The sequence below is a fragment of the Urocitellus parryii genome, chromosome 7 (assembly GCF_045843805.1).
Source record: "Urocitellus parryii isolate mUroPar1 chromosome 7, mUroPar1.hap1, whole genome shotgun sequence".
In the NCBI taxonomy this organism is placed as follows: Eukaryota; Metazoa; Chordata; class Mammalia; order Rodentia; family Sciuridae; genus Urocitellus; species Urocitellus parryii.
This window is the reverse complement of record NC_135537.1, coordinates 38,824,093-38,848,534: the sequence shown is the minus strand read 5'-3', so window position 1 is coordinate 38,848,534 and position 24,442 is coordinate 38,824,093. Positions and strand designations below refer to the sequence as shown.

General features: G+C 36.0%; 1 protein-coding gene across 1 annotated transcript in view; it reads left to right on the top strand.

Moving 5' to 3' along the window:
- Positions 1 to 505: 505 nt before the first annotated feature.
- Cpq (carboxypeptidase Q) overlaps positions 506 to 24,442 on the top strand; it is a 372,519-nt gene continuing 348,582 nt past the window's right edge. The window contains exon 1 of the mRNA XM_026383548.2: positions 506 to 968. Coding sequence (XP_026239333.2) covers positions 536 to 968 — 433 coding nt within the window. The 5' untranslated portion in view covers positions 506 to 535. The remainder of the gene's footprint in view (positions 969 to 24,442) is intronic.

The window sequence follows — 24,442 nt, the reverse complement described above, 5'->3', positions numbered from 1 at the left end:
TTGAACACATAAAATACTTTTGGAGTGCAGATGAAAAAGGAATTATTTTTTAGTGGAAAGGGAATTAGGAAAAGCATTGAGAAAAGATGACATCTGAAAGTGCCTCAAAGGACATGCTCGACAAGCAAAAAGGAAAGAGCACATCAGATATGGGAGCAGTGACACTCACTGGGTCATACTCTATTTAGAGGGAGATGCAGCATGTAACACTGTTCACCATATCATTGTTGCCACTGCTTCTTTCTCCCATTCTTAGTTCTCTTTGATTTTAATCTTTTAGAAGGCAGGATCACTAGGTAGCAAGAGTTTCTATGTTTTAATAAACGCTGCCCTATTTTTGATAATGACTGCCCCATTGCCTGAATATGATGGAGTAGGCTGGATACTAGCTGGGAAGGAAAGGGACAGGGGTGCTGCCTGAACAGCAGTCCCTGGGTTATGGGTAGATGGTCATGAGAGTCTTGCCCCCTAACACATCATATTTTTTTTTTACTTACATAGGTTATTTTGGGAAGAAAACCAACCTGAAAAAAAAATGAAGTTCCTTATTTTCACATTTGTTGGTGTTGTTCACCTTTTATCCTTGAGCTCTGGGAAAGCTGTATACAAGCACGGCATCACTCAGAGAACTCTTCAAGAAATAAAAGAAGAAATAGCCAGCTATGAAGATGTTGCTAAAGCAATTATCAATCTTGCTGTTTACGGTAAAGCCCAGAACCGGTCTTATGAGCGATTGGCACTTCTAGTTGATACTGTTGGGCCCAGACTGAGTGGTTCCGAGAACCTAGAAAAAGCCATCCAAATCATGTACCAAAATCTGAAGCAAAATGGACTGGAGAACGTCCACTTAGAACCAGTCAAAATCCCCCATTGGGAAAGAGGAGAAGAATCTGCTGTGATGCTGGCCCCAAGAATTCACAAGATGGCTATCTTGGGTCTTGGCAGCAGCATTGGGACTCCCCCAGAAGGTATTGTTTTTCTTTTTCTTTTCAATTTGCTGTGTCCTTTATTCACTTGGCATAATTGATTACAAATATGCATACTTTGTATTGTAATTTGGACAATAGAAAGAAAAGGAAAATATAATCATTTCCCAGTCTGTTGACTTACTGAGTTCTCTACTTTAACACTCCTCTTCTTCCTTTCTCCCCTTCCTTACTTCCATTGCCTTTTGAAAACAAAACAAAACTGATTGTGTAGGGTTACTTTTAAAATGAATGCTCTATAGCTTTTGGCCCCTGATGCTTATAAGCCCCATCACTTAATAATTGTGATCTAATATAAAATTAGCATCACTCTGTAGAGAATCAAGATATATGTGAATAGAATACAAAAAAGAATCACTTCTAAGTGGCCTCAATGTGCAGAATTTCTTAGAATTAGTGAAGTAGAAAAGCTTATGTAGTGAATCCATTTTAGTTTTTTGTTTTGTTATTATTATTTTACAGAATCTGAGACTCCAATGCAAGGAATTACCAAGGGTCATGTGTAAACTTATCAGAACCCTGGCTCAGTTTTATTAGACACAATAAATGCCTGGATAGGAAACAGCCAGTCAGTACTGAGCTGTCAAGCAGTCTTGAATGTATTCATGAACTAATTTCCCATGGCAGATGAATTAGTTTCTATTCTTTTGACTTTCTCTTATGCTAAGAGAAGTAGAGAAGTAGATTGTCAGTTTTTTAAAAAAAATATTTATTGAGATATAATTCATGCATTATAATATTCATCTGTTGAAAACATACAATTCAGTGTTTTTTTAAGTCTATTCAGAGTTATTAAACTTTATTGTAGAACATTTAGGTTGCAGAACACAATCTAATTGTATTTTCATCACCCCCAGAAGAAGTTCCATTACCCACGAGGAACCCGTCTTATCTGTATCTTACTGAGTCCTAAGCCCTAGGCAACCCCTAATCTGCTTTCTATCTTTATGGATTTGCTTATTCTGGACATTTCATATAAATGGAATAATATGCTCTGTGTTCTTTTGTGACTGGATTCTTTATGGGTTCATCTATGTTATGACATCCATTTTATGGATGTACTACATTTATCTTTTCATCAGTTGATGGACATTTGGGTAGTTTACAGTTTTTTATTATTATGAATAATGCTGCTACAGATGTTTATGCACAGGTTTTTGTGTGGACATGTTTTCATTTCTCTTGGCTATATACCAAGGAGTAGAATTGCTGGGTCATTTGGTAATGCTGTACTTAATTTTTTGAAGTACTGCCAAACTGTTTTCTTAAGTGGCCATAGCATTTGTTTTAGTTTGCTTTTTCCTCACTGTGACTGAAATATCCGACAAGAACAACCTAGAAGAGGAAAAGCTTATTTTGGCTCATGGTTTCAAGATTCAGTCTATGGTTGGCTAATTCCATTGCTATAGGCCCAAGATGAGGCAGAACATAATGGCAGAAGGGAGTGGTGGAAGAAAGCAGCTCAGGACATGGCCATCAAGAAGCAGAAAGAGAGAAAGGGGAAAGGGAGAGTTCCCTGCTCACTCATGACAAAATATAAACCCCAAAGGCATGCCCCCAGGGGCCGACTTTTTCCAGCCACATCTTACCTGCCTATAATTACTGCCTCGTTAATCTATATCATTGGATTAATCCACTGATTAGATTAAAGCTTTTGTAACATGATCATTTTACCTCTGAACATTTCTTGCATTGTCTCACACATAAGCTTTGGGGTGGGGGGGACTTCATATCTAAACCATAATTTTCTGCCCTGGGCCCTCAAAAGCTTATTCCCATCATGCAATGCAAAACATACTTAATCTATTTTCAAGACTCCCCAGAGTCTAAACAGTTCCAGCATTGCCCAAAAACCCAAGACTAGAATCTCATTTAAGACTCAAGGCAAACTCATGAATGTTTTCCCCTATAAAGAGCAAAAGCAAATTACACATATTCAATGTATAATAGCAAAGATAAATACCATTTTATGTTCTCACCAACAATATATTATGTGTTTTTTCCCATATCCTTGCCAACACCTGTTTTGGTTATACCTATCCTACTGGTTATGAAATGTTATCTCATTATGGTTTTTGTTTGCATTCCCCAAATGACAAATGACATTGAATATCCTTCCATATTCTTACTGGCCATTTGTATGTCTACTTTGGAGATATAATTCTTTGCCTGTCTTTATATTGGACTACTTGGTTTTCAAAAATTGATCATTGATTTGGAAAAGCTCTTTATGTATTCAAATACAAGACCCTTTTCAGATACAAGATTTTCAAATGTCTCTTCCATTCTATAGATTGTTTCTTCTCTATCTTTATGGTAATATTTGCTGCAGAAATCTTAATTTTTATTTACTACATTTTTTTCTTTTATAGCCTGTAACTTTTGTGTCCTGTCTAAAAAAACCATTGCTTAAACCAAGGTCATAAATATAGTTTTACTGGATCTATGATTCTTAGTTGATCATTTGTTTTACTGTCAGTACCTTGAATATTTTATCCCATTGCCTTTTGGACTCCACATTTTCTCATAAGAAGTTAGCTGTTAATATCTTGGAAGTTCTGTTATACATGATAAGTCATTTCATACTTACTGCTTTCAAAATATTCTCTTTTTATTTTTAATATTTTTACTTTGATGTATCTACATGTGGGTTTCTGTTTTTATCTTACATTTACATTCAGTCTTCTTGTGTGTGTATATTAATGTTTCTCATCAAATTTGGGAGGTTTTTAGCTATTATTTTTTACAAATATTTTTCTTTCCTTTCCTTTTTCTCTTTTTCTTCTGATATTACATTTATGAGAATGTTTGTGCATTTAATGATATCCTACATTTCTTCAAAGTGCTGCCCATTTTTATCCATTTCTTTTCTCTCTCTGTTTTTCAGTATGCATAACCTCTATCAATCATGAAGTGCACTGATTCTTTTTTCCAGTAGATCAAATCTACTGTTGAAATTCTATACAGTAATTTTCTTTTCAGTTATTATAGTTTTCAACTCTAGAGTTTCCATTTGATCTTCTTTAAAAACTATTTTTTTATATTTATATATTTTTTTAGTTGTAGTTGTCACAACACCTTTATTTCACTTGTTTATTTTTTTAATGTGGTGCTGAGGATTGAACCCAGGGTCTCGAACATGTGAGGCAAGCGCTCTACTGCTGAGCCACAACCCCAGATCCTATTTTTGTTTTTTAATATTATCCATTTTATCAGTCATTGTTATCATGCTTTTCTTTAAATATTTATTACTTTTAGTATTGTTTTTACAATCTTGAGTATGCTTATAATAATAGCTGTTTTGAAATCTTTGTCTGCTATGTCCTTTATTGGGGCCCCTTTGTAGCCAGTTTTTACTGTGTACATTTTGTTTAGTGCATGGTTAACACTTTGTCTTTTTTTCCCTGATTTATAATATTTTAATTGAAAAATGAACATTTTAAATAACATATAATATTTAAATAATATTTTGCAGAAAGTCTGTATACTTTTTCCTCCCATTGTAGTCACTAGATATTGATTTTGTTGTTGTCGTTGTTGTTTTTGTTATCTTTTGTTTGGTTTTCTTTTGTTTAATGACTTGCTTTGAAATCTGTTTTTTCCAAGTGTACAGCTTCTGATATCCCTATTCATATTACTTTTATTTTTCCTTATTTGTTCTTTTATCTTGTTTCCCTAATTGTCACCTTGGATCTGCATGAGCCATTTATTGGTCAAAGATCGTGCTTAAGTTCTCTTTTTACTCTTTAATGTTGGATGTTTTTGTGGCTTGGAGTCTGTTATTAAAACTGAGTGAGTTTATGTTTTTGCCCCAATTTCAGCCAGGACTTAGTTTCCTTTCTAATCACTGCTAAGAGAGTGTATTGGACATGCATATTGTCCTCCAGACTACTAGGATCATGTGATTTTATTTTAAATCCTGGCTTAATCATATTTTCCCTGGGGTGAGAATGGCTTATTTTTCAGTCTATATTTGATGAGAGGTTATACTTTAGCCCCACAAGTGAGTAAGGCTTCTGCCCTTTGTTGTGCTCAGATCAAGAAATGTTTACAAGTCTGATCCAGATCTTATTCTATTTGATTCTGAATAGGTATATCCTAGGTCATGTGTGTAGGTGTCTCTACTCCCAGGGCTTAATGGGATCCCAGGAGAGTACTTTCAGTTTTTTCTCTCCCTGCTCTTTTAGTTGAAGTTCTGCTTGCTCTGTCATTTTGCTTGTTGCTCTCAGCATCACAAAGATACCAGCACCTTAATTTTTCTACCAAGCTTTCTGTTGTTTTCAGCAATACTTTTAAGTATGGAAATATCCATGATCTGCTTCAAATGAAGCCACTAACTGCAGTGAAAACTATGGACTTCTTCATCCTTATGAAATCTTTTCATCTTCATGGGAACTAGATACAGTGATAACAAGATGTTTCTCCCAGAGTGACATCTTTAGCAGGAGTTAGAAAGGGAGGGTGATGGTTCCTGGTCTTCTTGGGCTGAAGTTCTCAGAATGGGATTATTATCTATAAGGGAACTGAAATGGGGCAATCAGGGTCCCAGTGTTCTTGTTAGAGACCCTTGTGGTAGAGTTTCTACCCTATGAGGAGCTGGGTAGAGGAGTTAGTCTTCTTGGCCATGTTTGCGTAGAACAGAACTGCAACAGGGAAATGGGCTTGAGGAAATGATAAACAATGGTAGCTTGAGGTTGGGGCTGTAGCTCAGCGGCAGAGCACTTGCCTAGCATGTGTGAAGCCCTGGGTTTGATCCTCAGCACCACATAAAAATAAACAAATAAAATAAAGGCATTCTGTCCATCTACAACTGAAAAAAAAATGGTAGCCTGCCCTTGCAAGGGTGAAACCATGGCCCTAGACTGAGGACTGATGAAGGTGGGTAGGAGCGGGTACCCTATCTTCTTGGCTATACTTGATTGAAATAGAGTGGCCATGACAGAATGTCTATAACACAAAGCTGGGGATGGGAGAGGGAAGCAGGTCATTACAAATGTCACAACCTTCACTGTTCTTTTCAAGTAAATTTTCTTGAAAAAAAATATATATGTTATATTTATTTATAAAGTTATAATTTTAAATTATATAATAATACATATATGTATATATATATTTGTATGGATGCATGATGATTTATTTTTTTAATAATGCCTTTATTTTTTGTTTTTAAATAATCTTATAAAAAAGTTTCAAGTACACTACAAAGAACTTCCATATATCATCTAGATTGTTTCAATTGTTAACATTTTATCATATTTGCCTTGTTATTCTCTCTCTCTCTCTCTCTCTCTCTCTCTCTCTCTCTTCTCTACACACACACACATGCAAACACAATATGCTTTTCCAAAAAATTTGGGAATAAATTGCAAACATGAAGCACCATTATGTATTTTGGGGGAGAGAGGTCTGCTCAACTTCCCACTCAACCATTCTGGAAGTATGACTAGGGTGGCCAGTTTTGATCTCTCTAAGACTGCATGAATAGGTAGTAGAGAACCCTAAGCTTCTTAGGGAGCCCCTCAACCTGGGTTCTAGTGTCATTCAGGAGTTAGTTCAGTTGCCTTCTGTTAAGCACAAATCTGTGTTAGGTGCCTCTTTATAAAACCCTCCCAAATGTCTTTTTTTTGTATTATTAGTCTTTTATTAGATGCTACTTTCTTCAAACCAATCTCATGGCCAAAATTTATTTCAGAAACAAGCACTCGGTGACTTTGAACTTGTGATCTCCTTCCTCAGCCTTCCTGAGTCGCTGGGATTACAGGCATGTACCATCCTGCCCAGCCAGGAAAGGTGACTGAAATACTCTGGTCTGGATGGATAGGAAACAAGACATACAACCCTGTTGCATAATAGAACATACTGCAAGCCACAAATATGCACCACACGTGTAATTGAAAAATTTCTAGTATCTGTATTTAAAAAGGTGAAGATACTGACAAAATTAAATTTGAATAATATAAAGATTTAACCTGTTATATCGAAAATGTTGTCATTTCGATATGAATTACATATTCATAAGAGATATTTTACATTCTCTCCAAATGTCTTAAAAAGGCTAGACTTGACTTTCTTCTCTTCACTTCTTTTCCTTTTCTTTACTTCCCTTTCTCTTCCTCTTATATTTTCTCCCTTTCTTCCTCCTCTTTCTCTCTTCCCTTCCTTTCCTTCCTCTTCCCTTCCTTCATTCCTTCCATCCATCCAGAAAACCAGACTTTAACAGGTTCTGTGGTTTACCCAGGATTAGACAACTGGTAACAGGGCATGTTGAGGCATATATAATTGTGAAACTCCAGAGTTGTGTTTTCAGTCATTAGACTACATGGTCTCACATACAAATATTCTGATGCTACTTTCATCTGTAAGATTCCTATTCATAGCCATGTGGCTAGAGCTGATCTGTTTTAAAAGTTACTGATACCTGAATTGTAATGCGTCTTCTTTTTGGACACGTTTTTCTCTTCTTGTTACTTTCTTATCCTCATTTCTCATTTTGTAGTGGGGCCTGCTCTTCCTTGGCTATCTGCCTGGTGCTGAACATTAAGCCAAGTTACTGATTGCTCCTGGGGCCTTCAAATCCCAGGGGAAGTAAGTTATACTCACTGGAATCTATCCTGGTGTTCCAAGACACACTTTCACCCCACTCCTCATTCCATGGGGTTCAAAGCAGATAAGCAGTTGTCTGGCAACTGGACTATTTTAGGCTCTGAGGAGACTACGCAGTTAGTCTGGAGCAAATATGGAAGATTTCCACAGGAAGTGGAGTAAACTCTTCATAGAAGAATCTCAAGGTGTAAGCAGAGTGAGGCAGAGACATCTCCTAGCCATTCTCCCAGGAGGTCCACCTTTATTATTTTGGCTTAGTCATTTAATTACCATAGGCCTTAACATTGTGACTTGAAAGATGAGAGTTAGTTGGAGGGGTAATCTGTAAGGTTTCCTTTAGATTGGGAGATATCATTTTTATGAGAATCTACAAGGGATCAGGAGAGCTAGAATTCATAAGAGCTGGGTTCTCTCAGACATATGTGATGAAACAAATTCCTTGTATAACCAGAGATGATGGTTTTTTAGCTTTCCAATTTTAGGCTTGAGTTTTATAATATGTGTTGGTTTCTCCATGTGACAAGGTAAGGATTCTGTGATATATTTGTGAGTTTGCTGAAGGATATACAAGCAGTGTAAGTAAGAAAAGATGTAGAACAAAACACAGTCATAGAATTAAGACTTGAGAAATAATAATCTCCAAAGAATCCCAAGATAATGCAACTGATATGAGATTTGAACAGAACAAGTGGAAGAATGAGACTCAGGAGTCAAACCCAGAACAGTCTGACATATGGGCAAGAAATGGCTGTTCCCCAGCAGGCACAGCTCTGTTTTTCATGAAGTTTGGTCTCTAAGCCCGCTCAGTAGATCATTGAACATTTACTAATACATTTCTGCAGAGATACAGAGCTTTACCCAATACTATATGCTACAGATCGCATGTCTGATATTAGCTTGAGAGCTCCTGAAGGCCTGGAGACAATCTTATCCATTTCTGTATTCTGAGATACTAACACCATATTCAATAAGCAGTAGTTATTCGTTCAATGTTTGAGCAACAGTGTATTTTTTTAGGTAGGTCCTTCTTTGAGGTATTATTCAGTTGTAATAAAAAGAAGTGCCTCCCATCAAGTACTAACCAGGCCCGACCCTGCTTAGCTTCCGAGATCAGACAAGATCAGGCGCGTTCAGGGTGGTATTTATATACAAACAGAGGTATGAAAAAATGTTCTATATATGTAGTAAGAATTGTGGTGCATTCTGCTGTTATGTATTTAAAAAACAAAACCCATTTAAAAAAGTGCCTCCTCTTTCTATGTACTGAATCACAATGCTCCTGGCCCATTATCATTAAAAAAATTTTTTTAGATGTTGATGGAGCTTTATTTTATTCATTTAGTTATTGAGAATTGAACCCAGTGCCTCACACATGCCAGGCAAGTGCTTTACCACTGAGCCACAGCCTCAGCCCCCATTATCATTCTCTTATAATTTTCCTGATTATAAAATCAATAACTGATAATCATAGAAAATATGTACATAAATATAACAATTAGTAAAAATCATGTTTAATTTTTCTCTCCAGTGGGATCAAATGTATTTTTTCTCCAATATTTCCATATTTATATATATATTTTCATTTTACAAATTTGAGTTTATACTGCATAAATTTTGTGCCCTTTTATTTCATATGTGTGAACAATCACCACATACCAATAAATATCATTTGAAATAAGTTTTAATGTTTACAGAATTAAAATATATAAGAGTTAATGTAACCCAAGCCATGTTTTGGAATCTAGATATTTTTTCATCTTTCTCTTCTTTTAAATGGTATGGCAATAATAATTCTTTATTATAAAAAATGCAAATCGATTTTTAAAGGAGATGTTTTTACATTTTTGACAAATAGAAAAGGAATGACCAGGATATTCTAGAAAGCTGTAATAGAGAAGCGATAAATAATTTTAAAACTATTCCTACAGATTTTAGAAATGCCAATATAATTATTTGAAGCCATTTTCCATCCTAATAGTTTTAATTGTTTAAAGATATTAAAGCAAGATACACACACACACACACATATAAGTAACATTATATGGGATATTATTTATAATACAATGTAATACACATTTATATTACTAATATAAATATTGATACATTTAGGTTCTTAAAATATTTATCTTAAATTGTTTTCCAGAAATATTACACACATTTACTCCACTATCAGCAATGTAACTTTAATCCTTGTATATTTGCCTGTGTAGTTATTTTTTCCTAATCCTTATAAATTTGATCAGCTAAATGTAATATTTCACTATTTTATTTTCCATTCTTTTGTTTATTGGTGACATTAATATTTTCATTTGAATATTGGCCACTTTCATTATTATTCTTTAAATCATTTTGTTCTCTCCTGCCCATTTTTCTGTTTGTGCCTAATGATTTTCTAAATGATGTGTAAGAACTCATTACATACCCAAAGGACTTAAAATCAGCATACTACAGTGATGCAGTCACAATAATGTTAATAGCAGTTTAATTCACAGTAGCTAAAATATGGAACCAACCTAGATACCCTTCAACAAATGAATAGATAAAGAAAATGTGGTATTTATACATAATGGAATATTACTTAGCCTTAAAGAAGAATGAAATTATGGCATTTGCTGGTAAACAAAAGGAGCTGGAGAATATTATGCTAAGCAAAATAAGCCAATACCAAAAAACCAAAGGCCGAATGTTGATGAAAATTCACAATAAGCGGGGGAGCTAGGGAAAAATAAAGGTACTTCGGATTAGGCAGAGGGGAATGAAGGGAAGGGAGGGGTATGGGGGTAGGAAGAATAGTTGAATGAATTGGTCATTACTTCCCTATTTCATATATAATTACCCTATATACATATATGTAGATCGGTGTGATTCTGCAACATGTACAACCAGAAGAATAAGAAGTTAGACTTCATTCATGTATGATGTGTCAAAATGCATTCTACTGTCATGTATAACTAATTAGAATTTTTTTAAAAAATTAAATGTAAAAAATAAATTTAATTGTTTGATTTTCATGTTTGATTCAAACTGAGCATTTTTTAAAGTAATTGAGATGGTTTGCATTGATCTATCACCTCTTTATTCATTTCTTTTTGAATGCATTTATTCTCTTATTTGAGAAAATCTGGAGTATAGGCATGTGGCTGCAAAATAGCAAAGTTGACCCATTTACATACCTTCTACCCTATCAAAATAATCCAAGAAACTGAGTACTTTAGGTCATTTTATAGACTTTGGAACTTCAGCCTCAACGTTTGCTCTTAAAATTGCACTTACAAACTAAAGATCTCAGTCTAGCTAGACTTGGATCTTGAACTGTGTCTGCTGATTTGTAATTCCTTTAGTTCATGTTAATGTATGTGTGTGCCTTATTACTTCCCTTTATGGGAATGTTTTAGGAGTGGGAGGAAGAATATGTAGAGATAGAACTAGATGGAGCTTCACGTAGAAGTGATGGGTGGTTATTAATGCTTAGCTTGGAGATTAGAGTCTCTTTTAACTGGTTTAAGCAGATGTGGGTATCTAACAGAATTTTAAATGGCTTACAGAATCATAGGAAAGGTGCATGTTGCAGACTTTAACTAGTGCTTTTCAGAATAAATTTGAGAATCCCTATGTAGAGCCAGGATGCCAAGATGACTATTGCCTTTCCTAGATTAAGCAATGGCCTTTATCAGAAACCAGCTGTGGAAAATTCAGACATTTCCAAAATGGCACTTGTCTCTGAAACAGTAGAAGTAGCAGAAAATAGCCTCTTCCTAATTCCTTCTTTCCAAATCTTGTTCAAGTGCAAAAATTTGGTATCACTTAATTTACCTCTAGTCCCTAGCTGAAAAAGTCCTAGAAATATAGTTTTTAGGTTTTAGTCCGTGCAGAACAAAGATACATTTGAAGGAGGTTGGAAGGGATGTGGAAAGCCAAAAGCCCATATCCAACACAAAGTTTGTTTTGTTTATGCTTCTTAATTAACACTATGAAATGAAATATTTTGCAAAAATTAAACAAGAAATACAGCCATTGGTTATATAGTATAAATAATACCACCAATAGTATTTTGTTCCTCTGTGGCTAATGGATTATAATGGATTTAACAGTATGAAAAGGAATATAGAGGAGAGTAATCATGAAGTGGAGGGGCCTCCAACTCTCAAGGAATGTTGATGGATTGAAGGGAAGTTGCTGTAGGGTATTCATCAAATCTGCTATGTAAGTTAAAGTGGGTCTTCCTTCATTTTTTCTACCATTTCTCCCTTAAGGATTTTGCATGATTCTCTTTATTAGATCTTATACTAAAGATCTCAAAGGTGTTTTCAAAGGTTTTAATCTTCCATTAATTAATTTATAAACATTCTGGTGGTATGATGTACTCCATGTCTTTGAGTACCATCAGTTATGTACTTACAACTTCTAAGGATGTGTGTGTGTCCTTGAATTCTATCTGCATTTTCAAGAATGACTGGATGTCTTACCAGTTCCATAAATTCAACATCCTGTTTCTCATCTTTTTTAATGACATTGCCATTCACCCAGACCCAAACTAGGTGCCTGAAATGGTATTTTGCTTTCATGTTTTTGTCCTCTGTCTGCAATGCCCATGATTAACAATTCAGCTTCCATGTCTCCTCCTCTGTGGATAATTTTTCTATGCTTGCTCATCCCCAAAGAAGTATTGACAGTTTCCTCCCATCTGCTTTCCCTGCAATCTGAACGTGCTTATATCAAAGCATTTCTCTCCTATATGATAAGCCTCTTAAACCCAGACTCCTTAGTTTCAATGGTTCTCAACCAGGGACAGTTTTGCTCCCCAGGAGAAATTTGGTGACACCTGGAGACATTTTGAATGGCTATAAGGGGGATGGTGTTATTAATCTCTAGTGAACAGAGCACAGGAATGCTGCACCACACCTCACAGTGTAGAGGACAGGCTTCCCCCTCCCTGTCAACAAATGGCTTTGTATTCCAAAATGTCCCGGAATGCCAAAGTTGAGGAATCCTGTTCAAGTGTTCAGTACAGCATCTCACATGCTGAAAAGTAGGAAGAAACATTAGTTGAACGAGTTAGCCTGTCCATATCTCACTCTGACATGCAGTGGAGCACAAGGCCTTAAATGTCACATGACTCCCCTTTTTTAAATCTTCACTGTTACTTCAGAGTTCAGGACCTCTGACTCAGTGTTCTATTTTCTCTTAGCTGGTATTCCTGACTCAGGAATGCTATTTCAATTTCATCTACTTCCATACTGCTGTTTAAGTTATCTTTGCAAAATATGGACCTCATGCCACTCCCTTGCTTAAAATTGTTTCATTTTTTCAGAGTATAGTTTAAATTCTTATGACCAGTGCTTGTGATATAATAGATGCAAATTAAAGAATGAAGGGATTTTAAGAAAGTTTAAAAATTGAAAAAGGATATTTAAAACTCATTCACGCTTAAACATTCTTGAGGATTGTGTGATTTTCATAGTTCTTTTATGCCCCCATCATATCCAAATAATGAGTTTAGATTTTTATTTGAGTGAAAGCAGTCAGGAAAGAGGATGATAAATGAACATCAATCAAATCATGATGAGGGTGTTCATGACAATCTTTTATTTTTTTTTTAACTTAAGCATCATGGATCAGAAATTCTGGAAAGCTTATCCACATCTTTTCTGCATTCACCTCATAAGAACCTAAAATAGCATCCTTGCATAACCCTAACACGTCCAGCACAGGGAGACATCCTTCATCCATTACCCACTCCATTTGTTAGTGAGGTGACAACTAATTTGCCCATAAGATCCCACCATCAGATAATTAGTTATTTGCATCTGTCCTCTTCAGGAAGAGGACCTCTTTGTTCTCTTCAGGGAAATAGCATGTTCACAGTTTTTCCCCCCAGGACATAATATTTGATATCTAGTCACCGTATGAACAGAAATGCCTTGGAGAGCCTGTATCCACAGATACTTTAAATTTGGAGGCATGGGATCAGCTGATGGATGTGATTGCTAACTGTCAGAATTTGTTGAGGAGGAAGGGGCAATGGAGTTTGTATTTATTGAGTACCTGTCCATCATATGCTAGAATTTGTGCAGATTCGTTTACTTACATTGTCTTTGGGGACAGGGATTGCTCCACTTGATGTATGGTAGTCTCTTGCCCCAAAAGCAAGACACATGGTAGTCTAGCCCTGAGGTTGTGCTCCCTAAGAGCCTTCCCTCTTCACCCTGCTACCGGGTAGATCTTTCCGCCTCTGTCCTTCAGGTATTTCCACTCTCCACTTGATTACCTCTGTAAGAATGAGAGCACCACATCTATCTTCCATGCACCCTCACACTCTCACACAAACACATCTTAAGAAATGAAAGCGGGCTGGGGATGTGGCTCAAGCGGTAGCGCGCTCGCCTGGCATGCGTGCGGCCCGGGTTCGATCCTCAGCACCACATACCAACAAAGATGTTGTGTCCGCCGAGAACTAAAAAATAAATATTAAAAATTCTCTCTCTCTCTCTCTCCTCTCACTCTCTCTCTCCTCTCACTCTCTCTAAAAAAAAAAAAAAAATGAAAGCACACTGAATTTGGTTGCACCAGAATTAAGAATTTCTGTTCAGCGAACTATACCCAGGAAGAAAGCTATTAGCAAAATGGCAGGGGATGTTAGCACTGTTTCAAATGGTTGAGGGATTAATGTGTAGACTAGAAAATACTGGAAATCAACAAGGAAGAGGCAGTAACACTAATAGAAAAATGGGAAGGGCTCTGAATTGGAATTTTAAAGAAAAGGAAGCCTAAAAGCTAACAAGTGCATGAAGAAATATCAACTCATTGATAATCAGGACAATGCAAATTTTAAAAGTAGTGAGATCATAGCAAGGATATAAAATGAGTTGGCAGGGCTGTGAGGACAGGTAGGGCTGTGAGGACAGACAGTTCATGCACTGATGGCTGGGCATGAAGCATGGTGCTGCCATTCTGGAGAGCAATCTTAAATATATTTATAGCAAACTTAAATATATTTTCATACTGTGACTCAATAATTCACTTCTCTGGTATATTTCAAAAGGAAATTGTCACACAGGCCCCTAAGGGTACATATTTGAGGATGATTATTGTAGCTATATTTGGGAGGCAGAATCCATCTGGAACAGTGGACATGTAAAATGCGGCAGATTTCCTCCTGCCAGGAATATTATGCTGTAGTTGAAAGCAGTAGACTAATATTTTGTATGGCAACATGAATGGACCTGGCTGGGGTTGTAGCTCAGCAGTAGAATGCTTGTCTAGCATGTGTGAGGCCCTGGGTTCAATCCTCAGTACCACATTAAAAAAATAAGTAAAACAAAGGTATTGTGTCCAACTACAACTAATAAATAAATAAATATTAAATAACATAAATGGACCTTGAAATATTAAGCTAGATAAAATAAAATGAAATATATCTTTATCTATATCTATATCTATCTATCTATCTATCTATCTATCTATATATATATATATCAGTCATATTTACAAATGCAATTTTAAATGCACCCAGAAAAATACTTTACATTTTATCAGAAGAAATATAAGTGAAAAAATTTCTTAGAATGGCAAGACACGGAGGGTAAGTGAGGAATGGGAATTAAAAGAAACAAACGCATTTTTAAAACAAGCAAATCAAACAAAGAGATTTGCCTTGAAAAGCCCAGTGATAAGTTTGTACTGTGCATTAAGAGTATAATTAACCCAATATTATGCATCTGATATTAAAACTCCAAATCCATATGCTTATCAGTGAGGTTAAGCTAGATGTTAGGAAACTTAGTCATTTTTCCCCAAGAAGAAAGGGGGCTGCTTCTCTTTTACTCTTTAAACATTTACCAACTCGCTCCTGACCCACCATCTATCTGTGACATTCACTTTGAGTTTTTCTTGTACAATGTAACTTATTACTTATTATTCATATGCTTTTAGTTTTCAGGTTCTGTGTATCTTTCTCAATCTTGTTCTCTGAATTTCTAAGATTTTAGGGGTAGGGATGATGACTTTTTTGTTTCCTTTTGTATAACTTTTAGCATAGTCATATCTTTAGATCCCACATTAGTGATATCCCAGTGTTTAGTTTATAAAAGTATTCTAAGAAGAGATTTTCTTTTTGAAATACTAAATGTGTGGATAATGTTCCCTAGAGATTTGATAATGAAATAATGTAGGTTGATAGTCTTTGAATTATAGCATGTGAAGCAAACTGGTGAGTACCTATTTTGTACTCTATGACAGTAAAGAAAAGTTTTGTGATACATTTTACATTAAAAGTAGTTCCCTAAGAGTCAGTGCCATTTTGTTGGCACCTAGAAAGTGCATCAATAATCTTAATTACCTGAGGGCACTTTGATTTCTCTAGAGTAGCTGAGTAGGCCACCTATTCACTTATGGGGTGCCTTACATTCTTGATTTTCTTTGTCTTGAAAAATTGCATGTCAATTTTCCAGGAAGCTTTAGAATTGTATATCATCCAAGTGAAATATTTTCTTTTCTGAGAAAAACATTAAGCAGATTGGTTTTCTTTGTTAGCAGATGGCTTATAGGTTTGAGACCAACTACTGGTAAATGCAGTGGGTATTTAAGTTTTAATTGATAAGACGGATATATGTACCACTGGGACCAGATGATATCAACCTAATATTTTTTAATAAACTAGAAGATGAAATTGTCAAAACTTGATTAAATTATGTTTAACCCTTGTTAGAGCTGAGATCAAGAACTGTTAGATTTTCCCTGAACACCTTCTACAGGAATCACTCCAAGAAAACCTTGAGAAGTACAATTGATTGGTGATAATTAGTCTTTATTTCATCTCTGTGTCAGGGTCCTCCAGGGAAATAGAAGCAACAGGTGGTTTATCTACATCTATAAATATTATGTATTATATATATGAAGAAACTTATTAGAAGTTATTGGCTCAGATGGTGGTAAAGGCTGCAAAGTCTCATGCCCTGCCCTCTGCAAGCAAGCTGAAGGCAAAAGAAAGGCAGCAGTTTCGTTTGAAGGCTTGAGAGCTGAAGGGCAGTGGTATAGATAAAGGTTCAGGTCTGAGGTCTGAGAACCAGGAACTCCGAGGGCTAGAAGAAACTGGAGTTTCAGCTCAGTCAGAAAAATTCACTCAACATTCATGCCTCTGTGTTCTTCTTGGTCCTTAGTAGTTGGATGATGCATCTCCTTTACTCAGTTCATCAATTCAAATGCTGATCTCTTCTGGAAACGTCCTCACTAACACCCCAGAAGTGATGTTTAAATCAGCTGCCTGAGCATCGTGTGACCCAATCAAGGTGAAAACATAAAAATCACCATCACAATTCCCAGGTATACAACAAGGTAATGTGTAGGGCACTTCTGTAATGCACATATAGATGACAGACGATAGGTGACGGACGGGTAGTAGAAAGATGATGTCTGAATAGTGGTGAAAACCTAAGACAGGGACAGATTGGATTTATAGTTGGGGAAACTATCGAATATTTATAAATAGGAGGATTTTCAGACAAACATTTTTTAGAAAGCATTCTCTTGACTCTGTGAAAAATGGGTGGGAAAAGAGAAAGACTGGAAAGAATCCAATAGTTTGGATTCATGGCTTCAGAAATGGAGGAATAAATAATATTGGAGAACAGTTAATACCTTTTCGATATAAGAGATGAAGGATTGAGAGGAATCAACGATGATAAAGCTTTCAGGTTTGGGTTTATAGAAAAACCAAAATAATATTCCAGTAAGATCAGTAGAAAAATCATAGTGATATTATAGAGAAAAAATAAAGGAAGGTTGGGGAAGAAACTGGCTGAAGACAATAGATAAAGAGTGCAGTTTCAAATATACTGATATTTTGAGGTTGATTCCATAGGCAGCAATCATGTCCTTTTATACAATGTCCTCAAATGTCACAGAGTAATAATAATAGACCAGAGTAATCACTGATCCTATCCATGTGGCATTTTTTATTTCCTTCTGTTAAATTTACAAACTCATCCATATCTTCTACGGATACTGCCACTGCAGTCATTCTTGTTTACTAACCTGTCAGATCAATATACTGTCAGCTTGATTATGACACGACTGCCTAGAATTTCTGTCCTTTTGACCCCTAAGGTAGCACCTGCCACATGGTAGGTATCTGGTACTTGGTTACTGCATTGGGATCACTTTCTGTCCAGCACAGGTGGTGATGGTAAACAGATGGTAAACAGGGTCAGGTGGTGGTGGTAAACAGATGAATTAGACAAGGAAAAAACTGGGGTAAGGTGGGAACAAGGAGAAGAGGGGGAATAATTCTGTCTGAAGTTGAATAGTCCTTTAGAGGAATACGACATTGAAGGACAAAGGGTTTGCTAGGGCTGAGAAGAGAGAAAGGGTGTTTTTAGGATAGGAAACAGAAAGAGCAAAATCTTGAAGTTGTGAGAGTGTGGGGTCTGTCTCTCAATGACTGGAGGGACAGGGTCATGTTAAGGGCGGCTCAGTGGATGCTGGTGGGATTGTCAAGGTACAAAGATGGAGAGTAGAAAACCTAAAGCCCTCTTGTGTATTTCTGGGTTGAGAAATGTATGGAGGGACCATTAGATGATCATTTAATTTGGTATTTTTAGTAAAAGCACAGAGAACTAGAAGTGAAAACTTGGTTTGAGTTTTAATTTTTGCTACTAAATTATGTGACCAGGGCAAAGCTATAGAAATTCTCTGAGCTATTTGGGGTCAGTTTCTATGTTATTTATTATCATATAATTTTGTATCTGATATTAGCCTCCCTGAGAGTTTTGTTTTTTTTAACAACAGATCTAGCTTTTTGATTTTTAAAAATTGAATAAAACAAACAACATTTCCTAGTCTGTTGATTATATGGACATAGATGAAATAATTTCTAGCCTTACCTTCACAGGACTCTGTTAACCTCATTGCCTGGTAATGCCCCCCTCCTTCTTTACCCTGCCTTCACATAAACTCTCTCTGACAGTCTATGATCCAAATCACTTTAAAGGTAGTGAGGCTTTTAGTGAAAGAACTATTTCTTTCCAAAAAAATGTTTTTGAACTTCAGACTGCCATATTATATTGCTCCTGAACCTACCTTTCAAGTGCATTTTCTGTACTTAATTTGGGGGAAATTACCTCAAAACTTCCAGTGCTCTGTTTTCTGAGAAGGCTCTTCTTGGCTCGCTCCTTCAGTTCATGGAACAGGACATTGGTACTAAGACTGCATTGTTGCTTTATTTTTATCCTTATTTGTGAATACGTCTGGTCTGAAAACAAGAAGCTAATGATGTGCAAACCGAAAGTATTAACTACACAGAGTCATTAAAAATAATATTTTCCTGATTATAAAAGTAATGTATTTTCTTACAAATGTAGAAATTTGAAAAATAAAGAAAAACAAGTAGGGGAAAACACACACACACACACACACACACACACAACACAACAACAACAACAACATCAATTCTTGCTGTTCAGAGGTAAGAGCTCTGATCATTCTGTTCTATATGCATACTCTAAATTTTCTATGCATTTGAATGTTTGCATTTTTTAATTCTTTTACTGTGAAAACATACTCTAAAAAGTGGGAAGTCTTTTTAATGAGAGTATAGTATAATTGTTCAGAACTTGGATTTGAGGTTGAATCCTGCTCCAGTCACTAATTGACAGTGTGATCTTTATCAACTTATTTAACTTTTCAAAACTATTTTTTTCTTGCAAAATGGAAATAATTGTGTTTAACTCCTTGGGTTAGAATCATGGCAAAATGAGATAATGCATTTTACAGTATTCAATGCTTGGTACACAGCAGTTTTTTATATGAGTACTTCAGTATTGAATATTGAAATTACTTCTTGTAAATTTTTTCCTGTATGTGATGTTTGCTATGCTGTGCTCAGTTGGTTTCATCAGATTCATTACCATTTAGCTCCTAATCTATAAGTTTGGTTCCATCACAAGAAGAATTGCTGAGTCAGATGCTCATGCCCCTGTAGGTTTCCCAACTGAAAGTTTTTCCATTCATTTCTGAAACTTGGAACTTCACACATTTTTTCCCCTCCATATGCATTTGGTCACTTGTTTGCTGAGGGCTTTATTTCTGAAGTGGTGACATTCTCTCATGGGTCCTCCATGACTTGGTAGGAATGAAACTAGTCAGATGGATCCAATAACAGAGATGATAACCCTAGATGCACCTTCTGGGTGCATCTAGGGTCTGGATCTGTGTCACTTCTGGCAATGGGGTCAGCCATAAGGTCCATATGAGTGGTTGTTAGAACCCTATTAAGAAGAGTACTGAAGTCAAGGATAGACCATGTTAGAATGTAGAATGAGGAGCTGGCTATCAAAAGCCTGAGGTGGAATGGGTGAAGGGATGAAGCTAGCACAAATTTAATTAATTTGCTGTTGTACGGGTTTAGCAGAGTGTCTTCTTATATCTTGGTGATGTCTTAGAGCCTCACTCTATTATTATTATTTATTAAAAATATAATAAATTGAGACAAGATTTAACAAAAAATTTCCAAGTTCAACCCTGGCAAAAAGTTTTGGAGGAGGAGAAACTCTTGAGTGCTACTGAGAGTATGAAATGCTATTCCAGCTACTTTAGAGAACTGCTAGGGCAGAGGAGCATATCCTGATTCTAGGCACACCTCCTAAAAATCCTTGCTTACAGTACCTAGGAGACCTGTACAAAAATGTACATTGCAGTGTTGTTTGAAATAATAAGTCATTATTACAGGAGAGTGGTCAATAAATTAAGGGGTACTTGCATAGTGAAATAGTAGCAATCAAAATGGATAAGCTAGAGTTATATATATGTATTGAACAATGTTGAATTTTAAAAGTGAGTTGAGGAATTATAGGATAGTATCACTCAATTCATATGAAGTTAAAGAACACACAAATAGTTCTGTATTTATATACTTATGAGTGGTGAAAGTATAAACATGCATATTTTGAATACCACTTTTAGACAATAAGCATTATGTCTGGAGAAGGAAGAGAATGGGAATGTGGAAACATCATAGATTTGTGGTCTAAAGGAAAATGGGAGCCAAGATGGCAAAATATTAAAACAGAAGGGTTAAAATATATTCTTTATTATCTTCAGTTCTTGTACAGTTAACATATTGCATGCTTTCATAAAATAAGAAAATGGGGTCAAAGGAAATGAATATATGACCACAATGAGGAGAAATTCTAGAAGTGCAAGGCAAGTAAGTCTTTATTACCTTGATCCCTGGTCCCTGTCCCTGGGGCCAGAGGAAACCAGTGTTAGGATTTGCCCACGAACCCTTCCTGCCATGGCCTGTGGTGGGAAAGCCTGGCATTCATTCTGTTTGCACCTGCCCACCTAATGCTCTTTGCTCTTTTTGCTGAAATAAATAAATATTATATATATATGGTGGTCTTTCACCCTCTAATTTCTAACACTGTCTTCTCAAGAAACTTTTGCTTTATGAAGGTAAATACAACCATAGTCTAATACTCACTCTTGAAATCTCTGCTCTAGAATCTATAGGATTGATTTTAGGTAGTAAATTGTCAAGGCTGGTTGTGCTCAGACCTAGACTCAACTTGGAAACAAAATATGTTCATATTTAAAAAGCACTTTCCCCGCTTATTTTTGTCAAATAATTGACTATATCAAGCATGGGAACAGAGACATTATCAGGTGAACACAAGTGAGGGATTCATAACCTTTAAAGAAGCCCACTTACTGTGGCTTCAGGCAAGACGGGATTTGGTACCTATGCTACTTTTGCAAGTCACTGTTTAAGACCATAATGGCATCTCAGGGTTGCTGTTGAATCCAGATAATACTAATTTTTGTCCTCATTTGTATTCTATTTAGTTTTACCAAACTAAATGTTTACTAGATGGTACTCTTAGGAGGTTGTTAAGACAGTGTCAAAAAAGCTGTATTTTATAGAAAAACGGAGGAAAGCTCCCTTAAATATGCCTAAACTCTTTTCTAAGGTAAAGAAAGAAGAAGAAAGTTGACAAAACAGTGAAGTGAGACTTGGTAGTTGAGTTGTAGCTGCCGGGTGTCTGGCCTGGCTTTGGGGAGGGTTTGTTTTGGTATCGAGAAGAGCCTGGATACACAAAGTGTGGAAAGCCCCTGATCCTTGTCATTAGAGTTTGGCTTATGGCCTCCACCCTCGAAGGTGGAGGCTTCTGGCCTGTCTGACACTGTTTTCTCTTTCTCTTCTCAGATCAAAGGGTTTTTTTTGTTTTGTTTTGTTTTGTTTTTGCTGAAATTCTCTAGAGTTGAATTTTGGAGCATCAGAGGACAGAACTTACATAAGGCCTAAAGGAGGAAATGTGTCCTCCTTTATCAGTCTACATATAATTCAAATATTTCCTACACCCACCAGTTTACTTCTTTGTCATGCTCAGGCAAAGGTCAGAAACTCCAGAAGTTCCAAGTTGAAGTCCTTTGTCTTTATGTTTCTCTGGGGTCTCATGGTGGTCCAAATTCTTGACTTCTTTGAACCTCAGTATCCTCATCCTCAAATGAAGTCAATAATATCTACTTCCAGAAGGGACGTTCAAAATGTCTGATAGAAGAGTGGCCTGTTGCCAGTTGACATATGCACCCCACAAGGTGCATGGTGCTCAGCAGCTGCCTGTCAACCAGGAACAATTTTGGGGAGTTGCTGTAAGCATAAAATAAGACCATTCATGTGAATATGCTTTGCAAACTGCAAAGGGGGTATGCAAATTTGTACTATTAATGCAAAGTACATGCAGTGGGCAGGACATGTGAGAAGTGCTTTGAGCTGTTTAACTAAAATATTCTTTAATGGAATCAAGAATTACTATCCCAACATGTTTAAGTTATTGTCAACTTATTTAAGCATATTCTTATTATACAACTCAGCAATTGCACTCCTAGCTATTTACCCATGTGAAATGAAAACATAAGTCCACACAAAAGGCTTGTATGTGAATATTCATTACAGTTTGATTCATAATGGCTATAAACTGGCAGTAGTTCCCCATGTTTACCACCTGGCAAATGAGTAAACATGCATTCGTGCATCTCTACAAAGGCACACAACTCAGTAATAAAACGGAACAAATGACTAATGGAATGAACAACATGGAGGAATCTCAAAAGCATTATTCTAAGTGGAAGAAGCCAAACACAAAACATTACACATCTGATTCCATTTCCATGAAATTCCATAAAAAGGCAAGACTTTAGTGACAGCACTTTATCAGCTGTGTATCGGACTGTGTTCCCTAAGAGACTGTGTAGTCTTCTGGAGGTTAGAGACCATAGCTCATACACTCTTAATCCCCAGTGCCCAGCATGTTGCCAATGGTCAAAAAAGGTTTGTAGAAGGAATGAATGGAAGTGCCAGAGGGAGTGGTGAGGCCACCTGAGAGTGCAGAAAGAGAAGGAAGATATCTTTCTTTTAGTGCTTAGAGTAACTTTGGACAAATGAGTTGATGAGTCAGCCTCAGTTTTATCAGATAGAAAATGAATACTAACTATGGGGTAGGATTGCTGTGAAACATAGATAAGAGGATATGTATGAAAGTACCCTTTCATAGTTCCACAGTTTGAACAATAAATTTATTATTAAATTTATTATTATTTATTTATATCATTGCAAGAGTATAGTTTTTCAGCTCTGGGATATGGTGAAGCAAAACCAGACCTAATATATAAGGTATGTTCACCTTCACCCGTTTAAGTGTAGCTTCCACATTACATTGAGGTGTTCACTTGACTCCTTACAACATCCAGTCAGAACTAATTCTGCTTGAGAGAGACATCTGTAGTCTTGTGAAGTTGATTCACTCAGTGTTATTTATCACTGAAGCAATTGCCAACTAGTCTGAACATGGATCTTGTCTTATTTATTGTTGAGTCCTCTACAATACTTAGTAGAATCGCAACAAACCTAAAAATGTTAGATTAGCACACCAAGTACAGCTTAACATAGAAGTCTTAAGAAAGGTCATCCAGTGTCTTTAAGAAGGCTTAATTTGTAAATAGTGAAATAGTGCCTGTCTGTTAAAGTCATGTTGGGTTTCTGTTGAAACCTTTGTTTAAAAAATTTTTATTTGTTCTTTTTAGTTATGACAGCAGGTTTAATTTTTGACATATTTATACAAACATAGAGTATATCTTATTCTAATTAGGATCCCAGTCTTGTGATTCTACATGATGTGGAGATTTCACTGTGGTGTATTCCTATATGTACATAGGAAAGTTATGTTAGATTCATTCCACTGTCTTTCCTATTCCTATCTCCACTCCCTTCCCTTCATTCCCCTCTGGGTTTAAGCTGATAAATTGCTCTGAGTCTTTGGAAGTCTCCTGGAACTTTGTATGACTAAAGAATTTCATAGCAGCTAATATCTGGTTTCCATACGTTTTTAAATCTGAAATCTAACACATTATCTGTATGGTATTCTTTCTAGTATTTAATTAACATTTTGTTTTTCAGTTTTCCATAGTCGTAAGATCTGATATATAATACATTATCTGTATGGTATTCTTTTACTATTTAATTGACATTTTCTTTTTCAAAAATAGTGTTTTACCTCTATAACAAAGAGAGTGGAGACTAGGCCTTATTTTTAAGCAGGAAAAGCACCAGGCTCTTGACTCATTTCCATTGCCTCTATTCATCATTATTTTTAGTTTCTACTAAACTTATTGACATTATTTAGAACAAGATGAGAGAAAATCTAATTAGTCGCATACATTTTGAGGTACATTAAGAATCCATCAAAGTGATATTCTGGATAATGTGACTATTTTCAGAGAGGATTAAAAATAAGAATTGACAAGAAAATGTGAGATGTACTTTGCTGGTACAATATAGTGTTCAAATATTTACATTTATA